The following is a 26,071-nucleotide window of genomic DNA, read 5'->3' on the forward strand; positions in this document are numbered from 1 at the left end:
GTAATGCAGCCCTGGGTAGATTAAGTGACTTGTCCAGGGTCCTGCAGGGAGCTGGGGGCGGAGCTGGAACTGAACCCGGGTCTCCTGAGTCCCGGGCCAGTGCCCACTTTGTGGCGTCGGGGACATCCTGGTGGCCCCCGAGCACGTGGCCAGACATGACGTGCCATGGGATGCAGCACAACACTTACCTGGGTTCCCAGCACCACCCGCAGCTCAGACACCCAACCCCAGCTGTGATGGGCCACGGACGCAGCCCACTGGCCGCGTGTGGCTGGTCGTGCAGCACAGGGTACGTGCTCTGCAGTGCCCCGTGGTGTGCCCTGCATGTGGCCCTGCCTCATGCCAGTGCTGGCCTCCAGCGTGGCAGGCAGCCAGCTGAGGGCCAGGACATGCCCTGGGATGGTGCCAGCAGAGCCCCCCAGAATGCAGCTACCCCCCATCCTGCACCGGGGCTGTGGCACATGCTGTCTCTCCCTCCACCCCAGCCAACACCAGCACCTTGCAATGACACCAAAGGGCAGGTGTGATGCCTGCAAGACCCTACAAGCCCTTGGCCTGGTCCTGCCCCATTCACTACCCAGTCTCTACCTCTCTCGCCTGAGACCAAGGAGAGTACCACACTTACCCCTATGCCGAGTGCCCCGTCCATCCTGCCCCTTGCTTCCCAGAGTTCCAGACTTTTCTGCCAGGGCCTTAGTTCCCCTGTATCTCATCAGTTTCCAGAACAGATTGCAAGGCACTTGGGGCAGGGACTTTGGCTTGTCTATGGCTCTGACCTTGGGCCTGAGTGGACAGCTTGTTATAGCCAATGCAGGGCCACGCTCCACAGGACAATAAAGGAGGGCTTTGTCATTATCCCCATTCTACAGATGGGGAAACCAAGGCGGGGCAGTGACTTGCCTCAGGTCACCCAGGAGGCCAGTGGCAGAGCCGGGCCTAGCACCTGTGCTGCTCTCCAAGGGTGAGGGGCAGCACAAGGCAGGACCCCCGCCCCTCTCTGTGTTGTGTTCGTAAAGTGCCTAGGAACATGGGGCCCCTGTCTAGAGCTGGGGGTCCCACAGCTACCCGCATTGCGATGATGTATACTGACGGGCCTGGCCCTGCTGAGCCCTGGGGAATGTTATGGCAGCCGTCAAGGGGAGCCGAACCAGCCCACACCAGTGACAGTGGAGAATCCCACCCAGAACAGCTAATGTTGTATAAACAACCAGACAAAAGCCAGGAGGAAAACCGAACCATGTCTCTGACTGGAGGCAGCGTGTCCTAGTGGGCAGAGTGCCAGGGTGGGAATTGGAATTGTTGAGTTCTGTATCCAGCTGTGGCCCTGACTGGCTGGGTGACTTTGGGTATGTCCCTTCCCTGCTCTGTGAGCGCCGACTTCCCAGCAACTGAGACTCAGTGTAGGTGTATTGAAAACAGTATTAATGTTGTGATGTTCACTTTAAATTCTCAGGTGTTTTCCTGGTCCTTCTTGCAGGTAGGGGGATCTGCAGGGCAAGGTGAGATCAGAGTCAATCTGCAGAGAGCCAGCTTGCTACAGCAAGGTGGGGTGCATTGCGTTTCACTGCCTTCGGGAGCAGCCTGTTTTGTCTCTCTCTGTTTTCTGGTTCTTGAGTGTGCTTGATTGTAAGCGATAAAGTTGTGTGACCTTGAGAAGATTTCTATTTTATAAAGCTGCTTTCTGGGGTGTGTGCCAGGAACATAACACAGAGGGGACACAGGCAGGGCAAGGAGCATGTGGAAAGAGTGGTGAAATGTTATAAGTAATGACACTGTGCCATTTTCTAGATCACCATCTCCACCCACCCAACCCTCACCATACATGTGAGCGTGCCCACACACCCATCATACATGTGCGTACACACACATACACACACTCACAGATGTCTCAGGGCAAGTGATGCAGGGTGGAGCGGTTTGGTCCTGATTCCTCACCCCCCGATCAGGCAAGCTGCCAGTTTGGAAAGCAGCCTGCGTCACCCGGGGGCTGTCGCTTTCCCGCCATCGCTGCCTGGCACCTGAGTACTGCTGGCATGACAGAAGGGCCCAGTCCCACACACACATGCTCACCCAGGGCTGGTCTTGGCCTTTGCTCCCCGGGCCAGGCCTGCCAGCCGGTTGCAGCCTCCTGTGGGCTCTGCTCGGGCCCCACCTGCAGGGACTGGCCCCCGGTGCCAGTGGAAGTGACTCTGGACCTTTGCCGGGAACAGGCCCCTGGGCTTGAGGGAAGGATGTGCTGGCACCAGACAAACTGGAGCTAACCACTCCACATCTGCCCAGAGCCCTGCCCCTAAGCCCGGCTCAGTGAGGGGGAGCCCTCGCCCCGGCGAGGGGGGGCAGGGTGAGGGGCTCCCCACTCTCCTCGCTAGTCTACAAACCCCGGCTCCTGTGTCTTTCTTTTTAACTCTTCAAGCCACTCAGCCATGACCCCCCTCCCCCTCCAAAACCCCAGCCAGCCAATCCCGCGCCTCTCCGCTCTGCCGGGCCGCTCTCGGGGGGACCCCGTGGGATAAAACCGGCTGGAAATGACTCTGATTGGAAAAAACTTCCCAAGCAATCAAAAGTCAAACGGAGATTTCTGGTGGTGCGTCCCCCGCCCCGCCCCCGCCGACTCGGAGACAGGCAGCTCGAGGCGGGTGCTGCAGCCGACCAGGTAACAGCAGTGCCCCCCCCATCGATGAGTGCTCGGATCTCTGCTCCCCAGGGGCGGGGGGGGCCCAGATTTCGGGGTGTGTGTGTAAAATCTCTCTTCCAAGTGAAGGGGGCGACCCTTAGCGGAGGGGGGTTGGGGTGTGACCCCCCCATCTCCCAGAACTGGGTGTATTTTCACCCCTAAGCATCCCACAGCTGAAGCTGCCTCGGACACCTGGGTCCCTCCTGGCTGCAGAAGGGGGCTGCCTGGGTTCCTGGCCCTTTCCAGCAGCTCATTTTCCCTTCTCCCCCTTCCAGGCCTGCAAGACTTTTCTTGGCGGGGGGGCGGGGGCTTGAGATCCAAAGGTGACCCCCCACCCCTGCTCCTCTGCAGCGCCCAGCTCCTGCTTGGCAAGAAGAGATCTACCGCCAGGAGCACCTGCCCGCCTTCCTTTGGAGGGGCGATCTCCCCCGCCCCCTAACCGGCCATGCCCCATAACACCATCCGATCAGGTAAGATCTGCCCAGCCTGGGCCTCCTCCGTCCTCCAGCCGTTCCCCGCGCTGGGCTGGATCGGAGCCTGCGCCGCTAACCCACTTCTTGGCGACGGAAAGACAGGGGGCTGCGGGGTGTGAAATGCGGGCTCCACTGGGGCAGCGGGGGGAGAAGAGCGGAATCCCGCCGGACATGAGCCCTGCACCGGTTCCCCTCCCGTCTCCTGCTGACGGGCCATTTCTTCCCCTTTCCTAGCCCCGGGCCGGCCGGAGACGGGGTGTCTGCGGGCTCGCGGCGCAGGGGTTTCTCCCCACGTCTGCTTTGCGGGGACCCTACTTTGGTACCTTGTCTTGCTGATTGATCGCGTGCCCCTCGCATTGGGAAATCCGGCAAAAGGGAGAGAGACCCCGGAGAAGAAAAAAATCTCCCCTTCGGGCGGCCAGATTGAAACAGGGACATTTTAAGTTTAAAGTCAAATTGGAATAAAGTTTAAAGTCAAATTTGCCCGTCCTCTGCTCCCTTCTGACTGCTGAGTTTCCATTCACTTCACATGGGTCTGGATTAAACCTAGCGCCCATTTCCAAGCGAACCCCGTTAGCAGAAGGGAGGGCTTCTTTGGCGGGGCCTAGTACAGTTTATTCATATTTAATTCTTTTTAAAAGGGAGAGAATTGGGGGTTGTTTTTTTGTCTTAAAGAAGGAGAAAAAACGCTCCCAGATCTAAATGTCCCGCAGTTAATCCTGGGGTAATTATGTGATTAAAATCTCCCCACGAAAATCTGGAAATCAACCCCGCCGGTCGCCCCTAAAGCAGGGAAAACACGGGCAGCCGATCCTGCGATGTGTAAGTTTCCCTTGGTTTGTGCAGAGCTGCGGGCGGCGGCCCGGGGTGAATATTGACTGGACACTTCGCTGGGCTCGTTTTAACACCCCAGATCCGGGCGAATACATGGGGCTTGGGGCAGCGGGGATCTGAGTGTGCCGGGAAATAACCACTCCCTCGCTAGGTGTGGGAATAAACACGAGCCACCCGCGGGAAGCAGGGGGATCTGGGCGGGGGGTGGCAGGGATGGAGAAAAGCCCTTGGCAAACAAAACCAAGCCCCGCGTGGGCTGCTAAAAGCCACGCCGGGCTCGGGTGGCCGGGCGCGGGACAAGGCAGGTGGGCGGACAGGGGGACCTGAGCTGTGGAAGGGGCGAGTTTGGAGAACTTTTCCCTTTGCTTCGGCCGGCTCCGCTTCGGGTCCTGCTGGCCCACGGAGGTCACGGTGGGAACGGGATGGCAGCCGACTGCGCATTAGTGTTGCGGTGGCCTGGCTCAGGCTGGGACGGGAGTGCTTTGGGGACAGTCGGCGGGGGCAGGGGGTTGGGCTGGACGCCTTTTCCGGGGGCGTGGGGGGATCCCAAGAAGATCCACGTGGTTATTTGCCCCACAAGATCCTGTGTCTGTCCGAAGCTACCAGCCTGGGGTGATGTGCGGGGCTGGGAGGGAGGGAAACGGGGATTTATAGAGAGCGCTTCGCTTGTATTGATCCCGGGGAGACACAATCAATAGTTCCGATTAATTCCGGGCGAATATAAAGTCCAGCTCCGTAAAGGAAGCATGAGTTCTAATAACACAGGCTCGGAGCGGGGGTATCTGTTTATCTCTCTGTTAAGCTTGTTGTGTAACACACCCCAGTGTTTTATAGTGTCACTCCGGTTCTTGTGTAAACCCAGCGGTTCCAGGTAACTAGTGTCTGAGCTGCCAGCCCCGAGCAGTGTGTTTCCATGGAGCGGGGGCTCTTTGATCCGGATCGGGGCATGTTTTGGTTGCGTGGTTTCCGCAGCGAACGGGCTCGGGTCCGCTCTGTCCCACGGCACATCAGACCTGAGCCCGGCTTTGTGCGCTGATCCCAGGTCTCGGCTCGCGTCCCGCTTTTTCGGCCGGCAGCCCCTGGCTGGGGGGATTTTCTGTTCGTTAAAAATAAATGCACCGAACGTGTTTCTTCCCCCTTCACATTAAATCCAACATTTCTCTTCGCTTCCCCTTTCCTTCTCCTGCCTCCCGCCGGCCCTGTGTAAACCGACACAGGCCGAGGGCTGCAGTGTGTAGCCTGAATTCGGACTCACGAGGCCGCATTGGGTTTAAACAAATCCGAGCGATCCAGGGACTTTGCCACGTAACAAAGAAAACCCGAGGGGAAATCTATTTCTCCCAATCGATGCGAAATCGGTCAGTCAACGGAAAGCGGGCAGCGACGGGCTCTGTTTCCATTGCTACACTCCTTTCCTTGCTGCTTCGGGAGCTTCCTTTTGAAGGGAGAAACCAATCCCTCAGCCGGTCGGTGAAATGCAGCGCCCGCGGGCCTCTCTCAAGCCAGACACGTTTTAAAATAAAGGCGTGAGCCCCCAGTGACCGCCGCGCTGGCCTCGGCCAGCTCCAGACCCAGCCCTGGTGTTTTCTGTCCCCGGGTCCGTTCTCATCCCCAGCATTGTCCCGAAGGGAGCGACCGCAAGCATCGGGATTTTACAAGGCGCGGCCTGATTTGCGTGTCCCGTTTTTAAAGAAAAATTGATTCCCGGCGCTTCTGCTCCCGGCGTGTCCAGACGTGCCGTTGTCTTTGGTTGGCGGTTTGGCCGCTGTGTTTTCTCTCTCGCTGGCTCCTTCGCTCCCTGGCCAGCGGGATTTTGGTTCAGTTCGAAAGGTTTGATCCTGCCCCCTTCAGCTCCCCGGGCCGGGGAAACGGGACCTGCTCGGGGCCTGCGACTCCCCGAGCCGGCCGGCTCCGCTGCGCAGTGAACCGACGGGGGGTGAAAGTCCCAACTAAATAATGGCCATTGTCGCCCAAAGACATCTGCGAGGCACGAAGGGCCATTCCCCAGGCGGGCCCGCGGGTTAGCTCTGCCAAAACCAGGGCGCGAGAATATGGTTAAAAAACGGAAAATAAAAGAAATCTCAAATCAAACACACGGCGCTGCCGCTGGACCCAGGTCATTTCGCGGGGGGGCGCTGGGACGGGCAGCAGTGTCACCCCGGCCCGGGGGGAGCTCCCCCGGCTGTCCAGAGACCGGGGCGGGTTCTGACACCCAGCTCGGGCTTTGCCTTTGTCGGCGGTTCGCGTCCTCTCCCCCCACCCCAGCCCCTCAATGAAAGTTAATTAGGAGATAATGTAGCCACCTCCCGGATGAGTTTCGAGATAAGAATCTTTTCAGGCTTCGTCACTTGAATTGTCCCAGTGGCGGACGGGGGGGGGGGGTTGGACGCTTTTTCGGAAGTCACACGGGGGACTCTCTCCTGGGTTCTCGGGTTACGCGGGGTTTATTATCTTCTCATAAATCTACGGCTCCATCCCGGGGGGCGGGGAGGGGGACGGCTGATTCACGTTAAGGGGTCACCCTGCCACACGTCCTTCGGGCTTCGTTTTTTGAACGGTGGCCCGGGACAATGGGGCAAAGAGGCCGGCAGTGAGCGCAGAGGGATTTGGGTGGCTGCTGGGAAGCGGGTCCTTCATGTCTGGGCCAGGGCCAGCGGCACGCAGGGAAAGGCCTGGGTGCGCAGGGCTGGGATTTCTTATCCCTGGGCGTGTCTGGATCTAGCCACAGGCCCCTGCCTGGACAGGGGTTAGTTAGGGCTCTGCGGTGTGGCTTTATGTCTGGAGGGGGCCGGAGACGCTGACCGGTGCTGTAGGGACAGGTGTAAGTGTGTGGGAGTCTCTTGTGGGTCTGTTTATTGCCAGGGGCATTGTGTGCTCCTGGGTCGTGTCTGTGTTCACTTCAGGTCCAGCTGTGAAGCTTAGGGTGACCGGGTGTCCTGATTGTCCCAATATCTGGGGCGTTGTCTTACAGAGGTGCCCATTTCCCCCGTCCCGCTTTGTCACACTTGCTGCTGGGTCAGCCTGTGTGTGACAAGCTGCAGTCTAGCAGTGGGTGTGTACCACACACTGCCACAAAGGCCTGCATCTGAGCAGGAATAAGGAGGGACACCCAGACAGATCACGCAGCCAGAAACCCTAGATTGCAGAACGCCCCCCGCTCTCTAAATCTGCCCGGCCGTCCCCGTCCCCGGTGTCGGTCGCACACACACGTACAGCGCTGCATGACTGCCGTGGGGATCCGTGCCCAGCGACTCCATTAAAAGACAAGAGAGGCCTCGTCTGCTGCACCAGCCTGGCCATAGCAGCAAAGCCCCCCCGGGGCTGGGGTCCCCAAGGCAAACGAGCGGAACCAGGACAAACAGCTGAGGCTGCCGCTGGGGCAGGGGTGCTGGAACTGGGGGTGCCGGGGGGGGCTGCCGCACAGCCTGGCTGGAAGTGGTTTCCATCATACACAGGGTCTAGTTTGGTTCAGTGGCTCTCAGCCCCCCACCGTACAAATTGTTCCAGTGCCCTGTGGGCACCCGGCCCCCCTCCCCAGAGCCAGGCCGGCAAAACTTGGACGTGTCGCTCGGCCTGTAGACGCTGTTTCTGCAATGACTCGGGCCCCAGGAGCCCGGATCCGTGAGACGGGGGCATCTGGCCCGTGATCTCAGGGCCGGAGTCCAAGTGGGTTTCATGTTCGAGGCTCTATAGATTGTTTTACTCTGTCCCAAAGCAGGAGCAGTTCAGCCCAGGAGCTGATGGGCTGGCAGGGGTGGGGGGATTGTAGCACCCGCCTGTACTCAGAGAGATCCCCAGTCACCTGGCCCTGCTCAGCTCCGGGGGGGGAGGGGGCAGGATAGCAGATGTCCCCATATTAGGGGCTTTGTCTTATACACACAACTCTACCCGACCCCCACCTCAAAAAAGTGTCCTGATTTCTCACACTTGCTCTCTGTTCACCCTAGTGCATGCCCGGGGCTGGATCCTTCTTTCCCTTGTAATTTACATCAACCCCAGCAGCTCCACTGTCTTGGAGGGAGCTGGGGAGCAGGGACAAGAACCAGGCCCCTTATCCGTGGGCCGATCCGGTGGTGGCTGCGGTGAGTGCAGGTTTGGTTCTGGTGCGATGGGAGCAGGACTTGGCAGCCCGCCCCCGCCTTGCTGTAATTATTAATGGGCGCTGGGATGCCGGTGCAGGGGGAGCGTAAGCCCAGGCCCAGGGTCTAATCATTCACGGCCCAGAGCTGGGGGTTGGGAGTGGAGAAATGAGAGTTGTTTTTTAAAAGGCATAAAATGCTTTAAAAACCCAGTCTGAGCCCAGGGGAGTGGGGAGCCATGGGGCCTGACCGGGAAAGGTAAAAGCTTTACAACAGAGCACCCCCCACTACGTTCCCCCCACCCATGTGTCACGCATAAACCACTGCACCCCCCACTTCCCACTGCATCCCCCCACCCAGTCACCCCCATGCACCACTGTGACCCCCACCCCCGCACTGAACCCCCCACTGTGTCCCCACCCTCACCACTGCACCCCCGACCCAGCCAGCCCCATGCACCACTGTGACCCCCACCCCCCCACTGAACCCCCCACTCTCCACTATGCCCCCAACCCCACTACTGCACCCCCCCACCCAGCCATCCCCATGCACCACTGTGACCCCCTCCCCTCCACTGTACCCCCCACTCTCCACTATGCCCCCAACCCCACTACTGCACCCCCCACCCAGCCATCCCCATGCACCACTGTGACCCCAACCCCCAGCACTGTATCCCCCCCAGCTACCCGCATGCATGACTGTGACCCCAACCCCCACCACTGTGACCCCCCACCCAGCCACCACATGCACCACTGTGACTCCTACCCACCACTGTGCCCCCCAGCCACCGCCACCCCTCCATTGCACCCCCCAGCCACCCCCATGCACCACACACCCCCCACTGCACCCCCCCACTTCCCTACTGCACAGCTGCTCACCCCAAGCACCACTGCATCAACACGCCAATGCACCCCCCCACACACACACGTGCACACACTCACTCCAGGATACGAACTTGCATCATCACACCAGCATACAGGGTACACTTGTCAACACACCAACCGTCACAGGTCCCCACCCCAAGGCATGCAATCACAGAGACACGTGCATAGACTGGAACAGACACACACAGCCAACCTACACCCACCGTCCAGACAGACATGGACAAACCAACACAGCATCCACAACCCACTATATGCATAGCCAACCCACAGACCCCCACGATTCTGTACGAACACCTTCCCGCCCCCAGGGCGTCTATACAAACACACCCAGTCAAATACACAGATGTGCACCGACGCCCAACACACACACAGTCCAACATACACAAACACAGCCAACATACATGAACACACCCATATGTATAGATGTCCATATCCCCCCTCTGGCCACAGAGCCCTGCAGAGAGAGAACAGTACGAAACACATTTCCGATCCGAAAATATATTTGAAAAATGCTGCGTGTATTTTTGCCAGCTGGAGCAATGTGAGGGGGCGAGACGCCCAGCGGGTGCAAACTTGCGCACGCGGGATCCAGCAGATGCCCAGTGACTGATACCAGCTGAGGATCTGGCCCTGGTCTCTGGAACGTCGGGTGGCATGTTTTCCCTGAGCCAAGGCAGGAATCGGAACGAACCGAGGGAGAAATACAACTGCGTAAATCACCTCGTGGTGCAGCCGGTATCGTACACACCAGACAGACGGGGCTTTTCATCACCAGCGCAGCACCTCACCAGGCAGTGATGGAGTAATCGGGTGGTCGTAACGAATTGTCACTTACTATCCGGCTGTCGCAATAGCGCTGAATATGGGGCAGATTTTCAGAGAGGAGCGCAGGCCTGTGGGAAGCCAAAGGGCTCTGTGCATCTCACTGCACCTTTTGCAAATCACCCCCCTATTTCTTTGAAATCAGGGGTGGAGCCAGGGAGAGATGCCGATTTACCCCAAGTAAATATCTGGCCCTTTAATCACAATGCCACACAAACCCCCCCCCACCTTTAAAGGGAAAAGAGGGGAGTGGAGACACCTGGGCCACCCCGAAACACCCATCCCTGGGTGATCTGCAGCCTCCAGAGCCAGCGCCTGGTGGGGAGCGGCTGGGCTGGGGTGGGGCGGCCCTCTGCCAGAAGGGGGTGGCCCTGGGTTGCTGTGAGGTGATCTCCAACCCAAAGCAGAGGAGAGGAGTGAACCCTGCAGCCCTTACTCCCCCGAGTAAGGATTGGACAAGGAGATGAGGATTTGGTGTAAATCACTCATTGCAGCGAGGGCCCGATCCTGCTGAGGGTGATCCTACTGGCGTCAGAGGATGGAGCAGAGTCCCTCCCATGCACAATGTCAGAAGGATCGGGCCCTGAGGTGGGGACCATGTGTGCGCAGGTCTGGCACAGACATACAATAATCTTTAGGCTTCAGACTCGGGCGGGGCTAGGTGATGCTGGGCTGAAACGTGGCCAGGCAGCGTGTGTGATGCGTGGCAATGCCATGCTGTCCTGGGGCGGGGTCATGCTGCACCACGGGGCCGTAACTGTGTGGCACGAAAACTCCCGGGACCAAGAGCTACTGACCAGGGACCAGCCTCTGCTCCTCCTCACACAGCTGCATGGCGAGGCTAGCGGATGGCACGGGCTGGCCCTTGGTGCACTCCGGATCCATGCAGGGAAATGGAGCCAAGCGGCCAAAGGGCCCCGGGTTCACGTGGCTGGGTCGTGGGCTGGGTGGATGCCTAGGGCGGGGGTTCTCAGTCTGGGCTCCGCAGACCCCTGGGGTCTTAGACTGGAAACTCACTGAACAGAATCTAATGACAGCCGCAGAGAAGAGATTTCCAAAGGGGTCTGCGCCTCCCTTCGGAATTTGTTAGGGGGCGGCAAATGAAAAAAGGTTGCAAACCACTGCTCTAGGGGCGGCCTGGGGAGCCTGCGGCTGGGGGTGTTGGGCTTTGTACCACAGGGCTCTCAGGGGTTGTTCCTGAGTCCCTTTGGGTGGTGTTAAACGTTCTCTCGCAAGGGAAAAGCCAGGCTCCTTCATGGCTGCTGGGCCCGAGAGCTGAGCTCATCAGCGTTAATGGCCCCCAGAGGCCCGCGGGGGCCGATGCGCGCCGGCCGAGCGTCGAATGGGGCTGTGCAGAGCAACGCTCGTCACTCCGGGGCTGTGGAGTCATAGGCCAGATTCTGCCTCTAGGGACGGCCATGTAACAGCTCTGATTTCTATGGGGCTTCGCCTGATTTACACCAGGGCATTGCCAGGGCTTTGCCTGTATCCGTAAGGCAACTGCCGTGTCGGGTGGGGGCGACAGGGTTTGTTCAAAACAGCCCAGGGCTCTGCTGGGACCCAGTGGAAACTCCCCCCTCCTGCCCATCCTCCATTGTACGGGGGTGGGGGGGGGAACTGAGGCACAGGGCAGGGCCTGACCCAGCTGGTCTTTGACAAAGCTGGGAGTTGGACACAGGTTTTGGCCTTGCTCCTGCTCCCCTTATTCAGCTAAGTCCAGCTGGAGTTTCCAGATCAGATTCTTAGGGGAAAGCTCCCTGCTCCCCCAGCTGGGGCTGCATTCCCGGGCCTCTGCTCCCCTCCCGGGAAGCCCCACTCTGAGGTCCAGGTGTATGGCTGGGGGAAAGCCAAGGAGCTCCCTGGCAGGCATTGGAGCTGGGTCAGCTTGGCTGGAGGTTGTTGCTGGGAATGGTGGGGGCTGGCCTGGGGTTGGGGGAGGCTGTTAAAGAGAACACTTGGGGCTGGGGTCAGTATTTGGGGCCTGGTGCTGAGTGTGGGGTTGGGGTGGCCGCTGGCTGCGGACGGGGGAGCCAAGTGTCATAGCGGGGTCTAGAAGCAGTTAATGGGGCTGGAGGAAGAGTTCAGATTTTCCCGTTAAAGGCATTTTAATGGCACATGACGTCTTGCCTCCCCCCAGGGAGGGGGCCAAATGCCTCCCTCCATCTGCCCCAGAGCTGACCCCCTGCATCCCGCTGCTCCCTGTAGGATGGAGGCCTCTCTAGCAGGGATAGGCCCTGCCGGGTGACCTGGGGCAAGCCCCATTCCCTCTCCCATGCCTCGGTTTCCCCTCCCAGCTCTTTGGAGCAGCCTCTCACTGTGTGTCTGCACAGTGGGAACCCTGATCTCAATGGAGGTCCATGCGTGCCCCCTGCTAAGGCCACGTCCCCCTGGCCATGCCAGCCTGCTGAGCTGTGGCCTGCCCCCAACGCCACCATGCAGAGGTTCTGGGCCGCTCCTGGCTAGCAGCACGTCCTTCCCTCTGGCAGCTGCCTGGCTCTGACCCTGCTCTGCTCCGGGCCCGGGTGCGGTGCTGCTGCCTGCAGCCAGAACAGCGCTGGCTGAGGCACCAGTGGAAGCATGTGCCTGATCCAAGCCCCCGAGCTCAGGGGAGGGACTTGCAGTCCCTGGGCTTGGATCAGGTCCTGCAGGGCAGAAAGCAAGACCCTGAATTGTCCCCCGTAACTTGACCTCTGCCCCTCCCTCCCCCCAGGGCTAACCCTGGCCCCGACTGGCCCCCAACATAGACTGCAGATGAGCCCACCCGCCAGCAACCTTCACTCCCCGTTTGAACACCAGGGTCACTGAGTGTCCTGGAAGCAAAGTGCCGTGGAGCATTTGGTTGAGCAAAACTGGGACAAAGAGCTTGGTGGCTCAGAGGCCGATGTGGCAAGATAGCTGGACCCGTCCGACAGACTGCGCTCTACAACCAAGACGGCCCACAGCCTGGAAGGATGTCCGGGAATCCCTGAGCCCTGTCCTCTGAAAATCAGCCTTTTGTCATGTCTCGCATCTGAGATGGAGGGCTGAGGGGGAGGGGTGTTCTCTTACTGTGTGTCCGTGCAGCAGACTGTTCAATAAATATTTCTGTTCCGTATTTGGAAAAGAGCTGGATGAAGTATTCGTATCATAAGATGATGAAATACTTTCCTCTCCAACAGCAGCTCAGGAGGATGTCAAACAGCAACGACTAAAGTCAGACCTCTTTAAATCAGCAGGAGCAGAGGACTTGCACCCAAGAGTTTCAAAAGAGCTGGCAAAGGTGTCTCCTGTCCAATTGGTGCTGATTGTTGTTGCTAAGTCATGGAGCACTGGGGAAGTTCCAGAAGGCCGGAAGAAAGCTAATGTTGTGCCAAGATTTAAAAAGGGGACGACCTAGGGAGTTACAGGCCTGTCAGCCTGACATCAGCAAAATAGTGTCGTGGCCAATCTGATACTCCTTTAATAAAGATTAAAGGAAGGCAATGTAATTAATGCCAATCAATGTGGGTTTATGGAAAACAGATCCTGGCAAATTCATGTTGTATATTTTAAAAATGAGAATATAAGGTTGATTGGTAAAGTTATTAGCGGTGTTGTAATTAACATTGTTGGGAGGAGGGATAGCTCAGTGGTTTAGAGCATTAGCCTGCTAAGCCCAGGGTTGTGAGTTCAATCCTTGAAGAGACCATTTAAGGATCTGGGGAAAAATTAGGGATTGGTCCTGCTTTGAGCAGGGGGTTGGACTACATGACCTCCTGACGTTCCTTCTAGCCCTGATATTCTATGCTTAGACTCCTCTAAGGCACGTGACCTTGTGCTGATATTTTGATCAAGAATCTAGAACAATATAAAATCAAGGGGGCTCAGATTAAATGGCTTGATAAATGGCTGACTGATACATGTTCAGACCAAACTGTAAAAGGGAAGAAGGAGAACCTGGGGAACTACAGATTGCTCAGCCTCACCTCAGCTCCTGGAAAAAATCATGGAGCAGGTCCTCAAGGAAACCCTTTTGAAGCACTTGGAGGAGCGGAAGGTGATCAGGAACAGTCAACATGGATTCACCAAGGGCAAATCATGCCTGACCAACCTGAGTGCCTTCTATGATGAGATAACTGGCTCAGTGGATATGGGGAAAGCGGTGGACATGATATATCTTGACTTTAGCAAAGCTTTCGATCCGGTCTCCCACAGTATTCTTGCCAGCAAGTTAAAGAAGTATGGGCTGGATGAATGGACCATAAGGTGGATAGAAAACTGGCTAGATTGTTGGGCTCAACGGTTAGTGATCAACGGCTCGATGTCTAGTTGGCAGCCAATATCAAGCGGAGTGCCCCAGGGATCAGTCCTGGGGCTGGTTTTGTTCCACATCTTCATTAATGATCTGGATGATTGGATGGATTGCACCCTCAACAAGTTCACAGATGACACTAAGCTGGGGGAAGAGGTAGATAAGCTGGAGGGTAGTGATAGGGTCCAGAATGACTTAGCCAAATTGGAGGATTGGGCCAAAAGAAATCTGATGAGGTTCAACAAGGACAAGTGCAGAGTTCTGCACTTAGGATGGAAGAATCCCATGCACCGCTACAGGCTGGGGACCGACTGGCTAAGCAGCAGTTCTGCAGAAAAGGACCTGGGGATTACAGTAGATGCGAAGCTGGATATGAGTCAGCAATGTGCCCTTGTTGCCAAGAAGGCTAACGGCACATTGGGCTGCATTAGTTGGAGCATCGCCAGCAGATCGAGGGAAGTGATTATTCCTCTCTATTTGGTACTGGTGAGGCCTCATCTGGAGTACTGTCCAGTTTTGGGCCCCCCACTACAGAAGGGATGTGGACAAATTGGAGAGAGTCCAGTGGAGGGCAAGAAAAATGATTAGGGGGCTGGAGCACATGACTTATGAGGAGAGGCTGAGGGAACTGGGATTGTTTAGTCTGCAGAAGAGAAGAATGAGGGGGGATTTGATAGCTGCTTTCAACTACCTGAAAAGGGGTTCCAAAGAGGATGGCTCTAGACTGTTCTCAGTGGTAGCTGATGACAGAACAAGGAGTAATGGTCTCAAGTTGCAGTGGGGGAGGTCTAGGTTGTATATTAGGAAAAACTATTTCACTAGGAGGGTGGTGAAGCACTGGAACGGCTTACCTGAGGAGGTGGTGGAATCTTCTTCCTTAGCGGTTTTTAAGGCCCAGCTTGACAAAGCCCTGGCTGGGATGATTTAGTTGGTGTTGGTCCTGCATTGAACAGGGGGTTGGACTAGATGACCTCCAGAGGTCCCTTCCAACCCTAATCTTCTATGATTCAATTATTATGATGGCTGGACAGATGTGTAAATAGCCCTGTTGGTGTGATCACTTGTCCATTATTTCAGCAAGTGTGAGCATCCCTGTTGCTGGTCCCGGCCCTGTGGGATGCAGCACCCCCTTCCAGTGAGTGAGGGGATCTGGCACCTCACAGGATCAGGCCCTAACAGAGCCCCCTTCAGGGACAGATTCTGACAGGCCTTTTTGCCTTATGCCCACAGTGCTGTGGAGTTCCCCCTCTCTGGGGCTGTCCCATATGGCCTGCAGCGGGACTGGGGGTCTCTGGGCCGGCCCAGGAGTGGGGTGGGGAATCATTGGAAGGTGGGGACTCGGCTAAAAGACGGTGCAGTGAGGTGGCCAGCCGGGCAGCGTGCCCCAGCCCTGCGCCAATGTGTGGTGCCCTCCTCTCCATGCACACCCACTGCCTGGCAGCCAGCTGCCCCCCTTTCCCCTCACCGCTCTCCATCTCGCCTCCCCTGCATAATCGTTCTTGCCTGCATGAGCGCTCCGGCTCCGCAGCCCGGCGCCCCTCGGAGGCATTCTCCCCTCGCCTGTTATTCTTGTATTAGCGCCGAGCCCATTACAGCTAATTTGCTCGCCCTAATCTCCATTTATTTCTCCCTCGTTGATATTAGATTTTGCTTCTCTATTGCTCCGGCCTGATTTCCTCTTTGTCTCTCTAATGGCCCCCCCCCATTTCTCTATTAATCTGGTTTCCTCTCACCATGCGCCCCCCCCTTATCCTTACCACCCACCCCAAACTGAGTCCCCTTTAAATTAACTCCTCACTGCCCAGGGGCTGGCGGAAAGCAGCCAGGCTTCGCAGAGGAACAGGCCCCTGCTCAGAGCCCCTCGTGTTGGCTCTCACACCACTCTGAGACCCCAGAAACAGGCCACATCCTCCCGCACCCACCAGGGGCCTGCCCTACAGCCTGAACCCCCTAACACCATGGGGAACCCTCCCTGACCCAGCCAGGCTCACCCTGCACAAGCCCAGCAGCCTCTGGGGGTTTGACCCCCACTCTCTTTGGGGTGTTTCGTAAAGCCCCAGCTCCTAGAGCCAGGGGAGTTTCTGCTCCAGACTGCCTGTTTGCAGAGGGCAGCTGGTCATGTGGCCCCAGGCCCCCCCGCAAAAAAGCGAAGACAAAAGGACTCCACCTTTGGCACTGCAAAAATCCCTTGTGGTTTCTAAGGCCACCTCACCATTTTGGGGGGCCTGGTTCAGGGGTTTTGACCACTAGGGGCTGGCCAGATGGAAAAAACTCTGCTCTGGAGAGTTAATGGCACTTCTCAGTAACCCAACTCTTCTCTCCCACCCCCTTGGTTGCTGGTACTCCAGCTCCCCTTCCCCACCCCTCTGCCCCCATTCCCTGTACCCTGTCCTCTGCTCCACACCCCTGGACACCCTCCCAGAACCCCCCAGGCTCTGTCTCCCAATTCCACTTCCCCTCCCCAACACCCTTACCCCGCCTCCCTTCCCAAGCGCTGTACCCTGACCTCCCCAGCCCCTGTAACCATCTCAGCCAGCTCCTGTATGTCACCCCCTTTCACGTCCCACACTGAGCCCCTCTAAGCATTACTGGTGCCTCCAGCTCCCTGCTCCCACCTGGCTGACCTTACGTTCCTGGGAGTGGGGCTGGGAGCGGTATATCGAGTCAGAGATTATTAGGCCAGACAGGGCTAAGGCAATCATCCAGTCCAACCACCCAATTCCCAACTTAATCCCTCTTTGAACTGGAGCAGACTGTTAGCAAAGCAGCCCGCTCGCTTTAGCAATGGGCTGTGCTGGAGAACACACCAGGCCCTTGGGAGGTCGTTCCAATGGCTAGTGACCCTGGCTTGGACCTGCAGCCAGCAGATCATGTCAGGCCTTAGACTGAAGACACCTCTGGTACCAATTTCTGTAGGTTCTGACAGACTGGGATCCAGGTCCCCCTTGACAGTCTCTTTGATGGAGCTCCTGGGGTCGACGGCAAGTTGTCCAAGCCTTTAACCATTCTTCTGGCTCTGCTGCAAACCCTCTGCCATTATCAACAACCTGCTTAAATTGTGGGCGCCAGAACTAGGCACAGGATCCCATCAGCGGTCGCACCAGTGCCAAACACAGAGGTGAAATCACCTCTCTGCTCCTACTTGAAATTCCCCTGTTTACCCATCCCAGGGTCACATTAGTCCTTTTGGCCCCAGCATCGCACGGGGAGCTCATGTTCAGCAGATTCTCCTTGCGATGATCTTCAAACCTTACACTGGTGCTTATGCAGCGACCCAGGCCTTGGTCCGGCAATGCTTACCGTGAGGAGAGGAACATAAGAACATAAGAGCGGCCAGAATGGGTCAGACCAAAGGTCCATCTAGCCCAGTGTCCTGTCTGCCAACAGTGGCCACTGCCAGGTGCCCCAGAGGGAATGAGCAGAACAAGGAATCACCAAGTGATCCATCCCCTGTCACCCATTGCCAGCTTCTGGCAAACCAGGACAATGGAGAGAACTTCCAGTTTTAAACTGTATAAAGGAAAAACCCAGAAATTTGGCAGAACAAGAACAGAAAATAAATAATATCTAGTGTCATCAAATGCTCGGTTAGGAAACTAAACTGTAAATTACTCTGCGTAGCTCGAAAGCTGGGCTCTCTCCCTGCCAGGAGTTGGGCCAATAAAAGCTCTTTCTCCACCCACCTTGTCTCATTGCAGTACAAAACGTTTGTCAGCACCACAACCCATCGCCCAAGAAGGAATCCACCCCTCTCCCTGGCTGTGAAGTTCGGCTTCGCCCCACCTCTCTCCGGCGTGCGTGTCTCCTTTGCTTCCACACCCCTTTCCAACAGCTCCCCCCGCGGATGGCCATGCCTCGTCCCCAGGCGCCCGAACTGTACCCCTCTGTCAGGGTCCCAATGGTCAACCTGGGTTGTACACTCCGTATCCCTCACCACCTTGCGGGCAGCTTCCTCTCCGGCCCAACCAAGCCTTACCCTCTTGGTTGAAGCTGCAGCTGGTGCCAGGGTCAGGGTTACTACACTTCTTTGCCTACCCATGCAAACCTGCACTGCACTGCAGCTGCCCGTGCATTGGCCTGTAACGAGGCCAAGCCTAACGTGGCCCTTCCCACCCATTGCCTTCAGAGCAGTGGGTGGGAACGTGCTCAACCGGCCACGGGCAAGCCTGACAATCCTGGAGAGAAGGAAGCGGGCACATGGTGGAGCAAGCAGGGAGTGCTGCTGGCAACTGGTGGAGTGTGTGGGGCTGTGAGGGGCAATGGCTGGGGGGGCAGGTAGCGTGTAGGGCTGGGTGTCTGTGTAGGGGTGTGCAGAGATACCAGTGTGTCTAAGCCTGTGTGTAGCTCCCTGCTGGCATGTAGGGGTGGGCACACATGGGCATGTAAATCCGGGTGCATACATGCCTGCACGTAGATCTGTGTGCATGTAGGTCTGTGCATGCGTGTAGAGCTGTGTGGGTGTGTGTTGGTCAGTGCATGCGTGTCACTCTGTGTGCAGATCCATGTGCATGTGTGTAGATCTTTGCATGTGCATGTCGGTCTGGGGGTCACTCAGGGAGAATACTGCCACACTGGACACAAACAATCACAGCCCGGGGCAGAGCACGGAGCTGGGAACCAGGAACTGCTGAGCTCTTCCCCTGATTCGCTTCATGAAGTTACATAAATCCCGTCCCCTCTCTGTGCCTCAGTTTCCCCATTTGCAAAATGGCAGTCAGCAGACTTATCATCCTGGCTACGTACTCACATTCCCCTCTCCAAACAAGAGCAGTATCTGGGCAAAAGCTCTTAAGGAATTTACCCACAACAACCCAGCTGGTTTCAGATGGGGAAACTGAGGTCCCAGGATAGGAAGGGACTTGCCCCAGGTCGCCCAGTGAGTGAGTGGCAGAGCTAGGATTTATACCCAGGGCTCCTGGCTGTTACTCCCATGCATTAACCACAGCCACACCCTTCGCCTAGTGCATGGGGCAAATACATTAGAGCATAAAGTTCTTTCCAAATGAACAGCTTGATTCTGATTTATCTCATGTTCCTGTGAACCCAGAGTAGCCCCAGTGACTTCACTGGTGTGAGCTGGCGTTGAGAGGATCCGAATATGCCCAGACACATGCTGCTGAAGGAGCACGGGCTGCAGAATTGTTCTGCTCGGCTCCATATGGGCGTATAACATATTTGGCATGGAAATGAGCGACTGATGCTTCTCCCATGTCACTTTAACTGCATGTTAGGTTGGCTACAGCCCAGTCTGGGGGCGGCCTGGTCCAAGCTGTGATGGCTTCCCTATTGCGCAGGGCATCACGCCTCCCTCCCGCTCCTCCGCCTCCCTCCCGCTCCAAGCAGCTGGCCGATCGCTGGCACCAGATGGCAGGAGCAAAGAGAGGCCCAAAGACCCGCAGACGTTTTGTCCTCATGGCAGAGCCAGCTCCTCTGGAGCTAGCCTAGCTCAGGTGACGGCAACCGAGCAGGCTGTGTTGGCAGCGGGGATGGGCAGTTAAAAGCACCACCAGGCTCCAGGGACAGGGTCTGTGTGTGGACAGGCTGGGCCAAAGCCCCAGCTGCAGCTCAGTTCATCCTGCGGCGAGCCCAGGCTGCCAGGCAGCGCCGAGTCAGCAGGTAACGGACGGGGCATTGCTGAGTACAGAGAACGTGAGGAAAACGCAGGGAGTGCTCAGGTCCGGCAGCGAGCCTGGGCAGCCGTGCGCTTCTGGACCTGCAGCGTCGCCCCCTTCGGCCGCCACTCTGCAAGCTGGGGGGTTCAGATCAACAGCTTCCAGCTGGTTCCCCCTGCCCGGGGCCAAGTGGGAAGCTGGCTGCAGAAGGAGACAGGACAGGTGGGAAGAGGCTCCCTGGTGGTTTTAAGGGTACGTCTGCCTAGCAAAACCAGCCCCCCGGCAGCGAGCCGCTGAGCCCCGGTCACCTGACTGGGCTCATGGGCCTTGCCCAATGCAGCTAAAAACTGCAGTGGAGACATCTGGGCTCAGGCTGGTGCCTGGCTCTGAGACCCAGAGAGGCAGGAGGCCTCAGGCTCCAGGTGCCAGCCCGAGTGGACGCATCTACACGGCTATTTTTAGCCCCTCGTGCCATGGGAGGCGGACGAAGCTCCCTGTCCTGCCTCCTCCATCCGTGGCCACACCCACACTCCACCCTGCCCCCTCCCCTGCACGGCCCCCTGCCCACTCTGCCCCCTGCCGCCACTCGCCACGTCCCTCCATCCCTCCCTCCCCACCACGGCCCAGGTGTCGGGCAGCGGGGCTTAGCCTCCCCTGGCCCATTATACCCACGGCCCAGGCCTAGCACGATCCCCGTGATCCTGGGTCAGTTGTCCAGGCCCTGGACTTGCAGCCACGGGGCTTTTGCTGCGTAGACGAGCCCTGACTCATGTGGCGAGCCAGGTTGCTGTGTCTCCACGGCCGTGTTAACTCGGGCTAGCTGACCCACGCGCAGCATCACCAGAGCCAGGAGAGCACAAGAGTCTCCTGGCCGAGGCCTGTGGAAATAAGAGGGCCGGGGAATGGCACCCCTGTGGGATTGGAAGAGTCTGGCCTGGAGTTTGCAGACCAAGAGACGTGGCAAGACGGAGCTGACCAGATCCCCGGCCGGCGTGCCAGGCCGCAGCTCCGCTGTAGTTGCCGGAACTTTCCCCGTCAACCCCAGCAGCAGAGCTGGCCCATCACGTGGACAGGATCAAACGTTAGTGGTGCTAATAGTCCTCCCACCTCCACTTGGTCACGTGGGGTAACCCTACAGAGTCGCCACAGAAGGGCCACGCCCACCGTTGCTCCGGGTGGAATTAGCCGGTGGCACTGACTGCTACTGGCCACGAACTTAGCAAGGTTCAAAGAGAGCCTGGATGTGTCTATCAAGCATACGCAGAGTTCTATGGACAACAAATCCGCGCGGGAGTTCTGAAAAAGGAAGTGCTGGAATGCAGGGCAGTGGGCAGCCAGGAGGGAGCAGCACGGGGAAGGGAAAGTCGGGGTGTGTGTGTGGGGAGTGGGAGGAAAATAGGGCAGTGTGGGAGCTAGAGGAGGAGGGGAGCAGGGGTGATTCCCCACAGAGCCTGTCCCATCCCTGCTTCCCCTCTGCTTGTGCTCCCCCTGGGGGGCTCCAATGTTGGGGTGTCCTTGCTGCTTAGCTCCTGACACCTCTCAGCTCTGGCGCCCCAGGCCAGTCTGGGCTGCAGTGATTCAAACCACCAGGTGGAGAGCGGGGATCCGCAAACCATCGATTTTAATCCACTTTTCTGTTTGTTCTCGTTGGCACTATAACCATTAAAACATGCACATTTTACAGTCACATGGAGCCTTTACACTAGATTTGGGACCTGGCAGGGTCCCCGCTTACTACATACATTTATTTACACAATTATATAGTGTAATATGTTCAGATTCTTATCAACTGTACATTTTTAGTCTGTTCAAAAATGGTGACTGATCTGTTTCTTATTTCCTAGATAATTAACTTTTTGTTCATGGTTTGTGTCAAGCAGCATTTGGATGCTAACTGGGAATTTAATTAAACACCCAAAACAGCATCTACAATTTATTTTTATTAAAGAAAACAACCTTGGATGTTTTGGATACATCAGCTTCGCTTATCAAACCATATTTCACAGTGCCAGCTAAACGATTTGTTAAAGGAACAGAGGGATTAACTGTAGTTAGTGAATTAATCTGATTATTTCAGGTCAGCCTGGGCAAAATTTCAAGTCTATATAAGTGAAAGTGACTGGAGCATAAGTTCTTACTTGCCTAACGTGACGAAGTGGGAATTTTCGATAATATTTTTATGCAGCCTTGGCGTGCCTCAGTTTCCCTTTGTATGTTGCATTTCTACCCAGCGGGTAGACAAGGGTTAACACTGGAGCAGTGTAGGAGTGGGGGGTGGGGGGTGTCACTTTGCTGTCTGGGGCAATGGATACAGCCATTAAAGAACTGGTTCAATCCCACTCAAATCAACAGAGGGTCCAGCAAGACAAAGAGATGCCTCAAGGACAGAACAACTCCAGAAGTGGAAGGGAGCTAGAGAGCAAGAGGTCAGATGGCTGGAAGAAGGGGGCCTTTTGGAGGGGCGCAGGAGCCTGGACCGGGGGATCCAAGAGAGGGAGCCAGAGGTGGAGTCCCTCACTACTTGGCTGGCTCATCATGGCACTGGTTGGACCAGGGTGGACTATGGCGTAACCCCTGCCCCTCTGTGCTGACCGAAGGATGTCCAGATTCTGTAGCCAGGTGACTAATCAATGGTGACCTTGTTTGGGAAAGGCTGCCTGTGGGAATATTCCCTGAGAGCATTGTGCCCTGAGGGGCCCGGTTAGCTTGGCTGGATTCACTGCAGGGAGTGTGGGAGCTGTGGAGGTCACGGGCCTGCCCTGGTGGAACTGTGCGGGTCCTTGGGGCCCGGTTCAGTGAAGGGGTCATTCCCAGAAGACTGGGGACAGGCTGGGCAGAGACTAGACCCTGGGACTCCGTGATGCTTGTCTCTTGAAATGAGACAACAGCCTCCTAAGTGACTTAGGCTGTCCTTCAAACTAGTAGATCTCACTGACTTTTTCAACTCGCAGTCGACTTCTCATCCATGAATCATAGAATATCAGGGTTGGAAGGGACCTCAGGAGGTCATTTAGTCCAAGCCCCTGCTCAAAGCAGGACCAATCTCCCATAGTTGCCCCAGATCTCTAAATGGCCCCCTCAAAGATTGAACTAACAACCCTGGGTTTAGCAGGCCAATGCTCAAACCACTGAGCAATCCCTCCCCCCGCAAATGAAGAACATGTTCTCTCTGCACCTTCAGACGAGGTGACTGCTGCAAAAACTGGGCTAACACTTCACCAAACTGGTTCCAGGTACTTCGCCAGTGACTTTCACCCGTTCAGTGGTGGGACTTTCCTTTAAAACACCAGCAGCCAACACATGCTGCTTGCAGGGTTCACCTTCAGCCTGGAATTTATGATGGTTGGGATGATTGATGTGTGATTCTTAGGTGCCACATCAGAGCAGCATCTTCTGCAGTTACACATCTCCCTGGGTCTGCTGGGTTGAGAATATCGACAAGAACATGACTTGGAGGAAGTGCTGGATCCCGCCATTTCTCTCCTGCCTGCAATTTACCTCTGTTGGGGGCTATTTCTTTCTTCAGCGTCTCTTGAAGTTCTTTCCACATTTCCACCCCAGCAGCAATTCAGCAGCACCCTGCTGCCGTTTGTCCAAGGCAGGATTCGGGATAGCCAATGTCCTTCTCCACTTCTCTTGTTTTGGTTGGCTACTTTGGCTGGGAGAGTTCCATCTACTTTGTCACGATTTTCCTCACAAATTGCCGTCAGAACAGGCCAGTTCTTAATAAACAGCTTCAAACTGCCATTGAAAGTCCATTGTACACCTAGGAGGGGACTTCGTTTGAATCCTCCTGCTCTCTTCAGTGACGCTGAAGCAGCGTGGTTGTTCTGGAAATATTTTGCAATTTCAACAACATTTTCCTTGATTCCTGGAGTTGTACTTAAGGCTCTGGCTAAAAGATGCATCACATGAGCCCTGCACCCACAGGTTATAAGTGTCGGGGTTCCCTTCATTATCTTGCTTCTAGATTTCTTCTCATCTTTGCTACATTGGCAGCATTGTCTGGGACAAAGCTACACACCTGACACTTGGTTTTTTGTTCATGGTTTGTTATCACTCTTCCTGCTACTTCTTTTAAGTACTTTGCTGAACGGGCATTTCATGATGTATCAGTTGTTTCTATAAGACAGCCAACCCCATCTTCTGCTGTCACGCAAGCACCTGCTACTAGATGATTGTGTACATTGCTTCACCCATCAAGACTCAGATTAACAAATTTCCCATCAATGTTTTTTGCAAACTGTTCGAAGCCCTTCTCATGCGCTGTATCCAGCAACTGTTCAGCAGCGGCTGCTCTGCCGGGCGGAGGCAGCCTGCTCAGAGATTGAACCATGGCAATCAAAGGTTTGTCCTGAACAAGGCGAAAGGGAGAATTTGTTGCCCAAATGAATCAAGCAATCTTTGCATCTGCAGAGTCTTGGTGGGATTTGCTGCTCCTGGTGACAAACTAATCCATAGTTTTACTGGACAATGAGGGCAAGTTTGGTTTGTGGGTTTTTTTAATCCAAGTAATTTACTGCCTGACGCTTGTTTACTTGCAGCACTGCTGGTGGGACTGGCAGATGACTCTGAAGTTGTAGACAGTGCAGATGATGGACCATTTATGTCCATGCTGGACCCTGAAACAAAGCCGTAAAAAAGTCACTCTCGCTCACGGACTATTGTGCCTTGCACTGCTTTGTAAAAAATGAGATTGTATGATAGATTCCTCCTACTGCAGCTGTTTGCTCCGCTGTTTAAAAGATATTTATTCTAAATCCAGTGTTATAGGGAAAATAACAAATCATAGGGAATATCTCAATCTATTTAAACCCTTATCTCTAGCAACACACCAAACAGCTTGGAAAAAATTGTTAACGTTCCTAGATGCCAAATAACCCTTTACTTTTAAACGGGAAATCGTCACCCAGGGTGTTTGATTAGATTGAGCAATAAAAAAATGACCCTCCGAAGTCCAGCAGTAATCGGTAAATCCTCCCACAACAAACTAACGTGACAGTTCTATTCAGAACACCAACATTTTGAAATCCCTATGTAAGCAATGCCCTCAAAACACAACCGAATGACCATAATCTATGGTGTCACTTGCTAGCACGGTAAGGCATGGTAACTAGTATTTGAGAATGATGCAAAAATAAGTTTACTAACCAACTGATCCAGATCAGATCCAGATCAGACATGTTTACAAAGTTGTTCCCTTCTGAGGAGCATTTTTCATGGTGGTTCATTCTGACAAGCAGGCCTCGCATCTCTTTGTGGCACAGTTCACATTTGGCGCGTGTTCCCTTTTTACAGAGATTTCTTGACAATATTCCCAAACAGGGTCTCTTTGACAACCTGCAGCCCTTGCAGGTTTTTTCCTTCAGCTCCCAGGTGTTGAAATCGACCCTGCCTTGACAGCAGCATTGCACATTCTGCTCCTTCTCCCTTGCTACCTAACCCCTCCCACCCCCGCCCCCAGAAACGCACATCACTCCAAGACTTCTCCTGGTGTGACCCACGTGCCAGTCACGCTGCAGTTTGTGGAGTCAGAGAGGGAGGCTGGCGCGGAAATGAATGGATTTCGGTGTGTTTGCATCTCTGCCCGTGTACGCTCACAAGGAGACAGAGCGAGGCTCTTTACGTGAAGGGCCCAGATGCAACCAGAAGCAAGGGCTGGCCGTTACTGGCATTCCATGTTTTTCCATGAGCTGGAGAGTGCGTTTCCATGGTTGTCATAATGTGAGAACGGAGCTAGTCCGACCAGAAGCTATAAACCAGGAGTATGAGATGGCCCAGGTGGGCTCAGAGGATGATCCCAGTGAGATACCTGATGGTGTCTGCTGGCATCAGAGGCCAGGTCTCAACGCCTGGGATGACTTTGCCAGGCTTTTGCACCCCCTAGCACAGTCCCAGGTCACCTTAATACAGCACAGGACCTAGTGTGCCACATTTACAAAGCTTGGCTTCCAAACTTAGAGGTCTCGCCCCTGATTCTTTCTTTCTAGAGACAAGCAGCTGTTGGTGCAAAGGTTTTGCTGCAGGCTCATGGACTCAGCCAATTTATTTGTATTGAAATGTTTGAAGAAATTATAACAAGCGTTAGCCCTGAACATATTTCATATGACATTCAGATTGCCTTTGAAACAGGTGTATTTTTAAAAAGAAAAACTTATTGTCATTTCAATAAAATCCAAAAATGTATTTAAATAAAAAAATCCGATTTCTGCCCCACCCCAATCATCATTTTTTTTCCAGGGGGCTTCACGGCTATTTCCTAGACAGCAGAGGAACAGGGAGACTCAGGACTCCTGGGTTCCATTCTGGGCTCTGATGGGGAGTGTGTCTAGTGGGGATGGACTCTTCTGCCCCCATCCAGTTCTAACCTCTCCCTGTCCTCTTCCGCTGCTGTCCCCCACCACACTACATCTCCTGTTCACC

The 26,071-nt window shown here is 55.6% G+C and overlaps 1 protein-coding gene across 10 annotated transcripts in view; it reads left to right on the forward strand.

The window, feature by feature from the left end:
- Window positions 1–2,537: 2,537 nt before the first annotated feature.
- PAX8 (paired box 8) overlaps window positions 2,538–26,071 on the forward strand; it is a 43,313-nt gene continuing 19,779 nt past the window's right edge. For 8 of the 10 annotated variants that reach the window (XM_043536453.1, XM_043536451.1, XM_043536454.1 and 5 more), the window contains exon 1: window positions 2,952–3,144. In XM_043536453.1, the coding sequence (XP_043392388.1) occupies window positions 3,120–3,144 (25 nt within the window). In that variant the 5' untranslated portion in view covers window positions 2,952–3,119. Of the gene's footprint in view, window positions 2,654–2,949; window positions 3,145–26,071 lie in introns of those variants that run through there. The other 2 variants (XM_043536448.1, XM_043536449.1) reach the window with 2 other exon arrangements.

Source organism: Chelonia mydas, chromosome 26 (genome assembly GCF_015237465.2).
Source record: "Chelonia mydas isolate rCheMyd1 chromosome 26, rCheMyd1.pri.v2, whole genome shotgun sequence".
Taxonomy (NCBI): Eukaryota; Metazoa; Chordata; order Testudines; family Cheloniidae; genus Chelonia; species Chelonia mydas.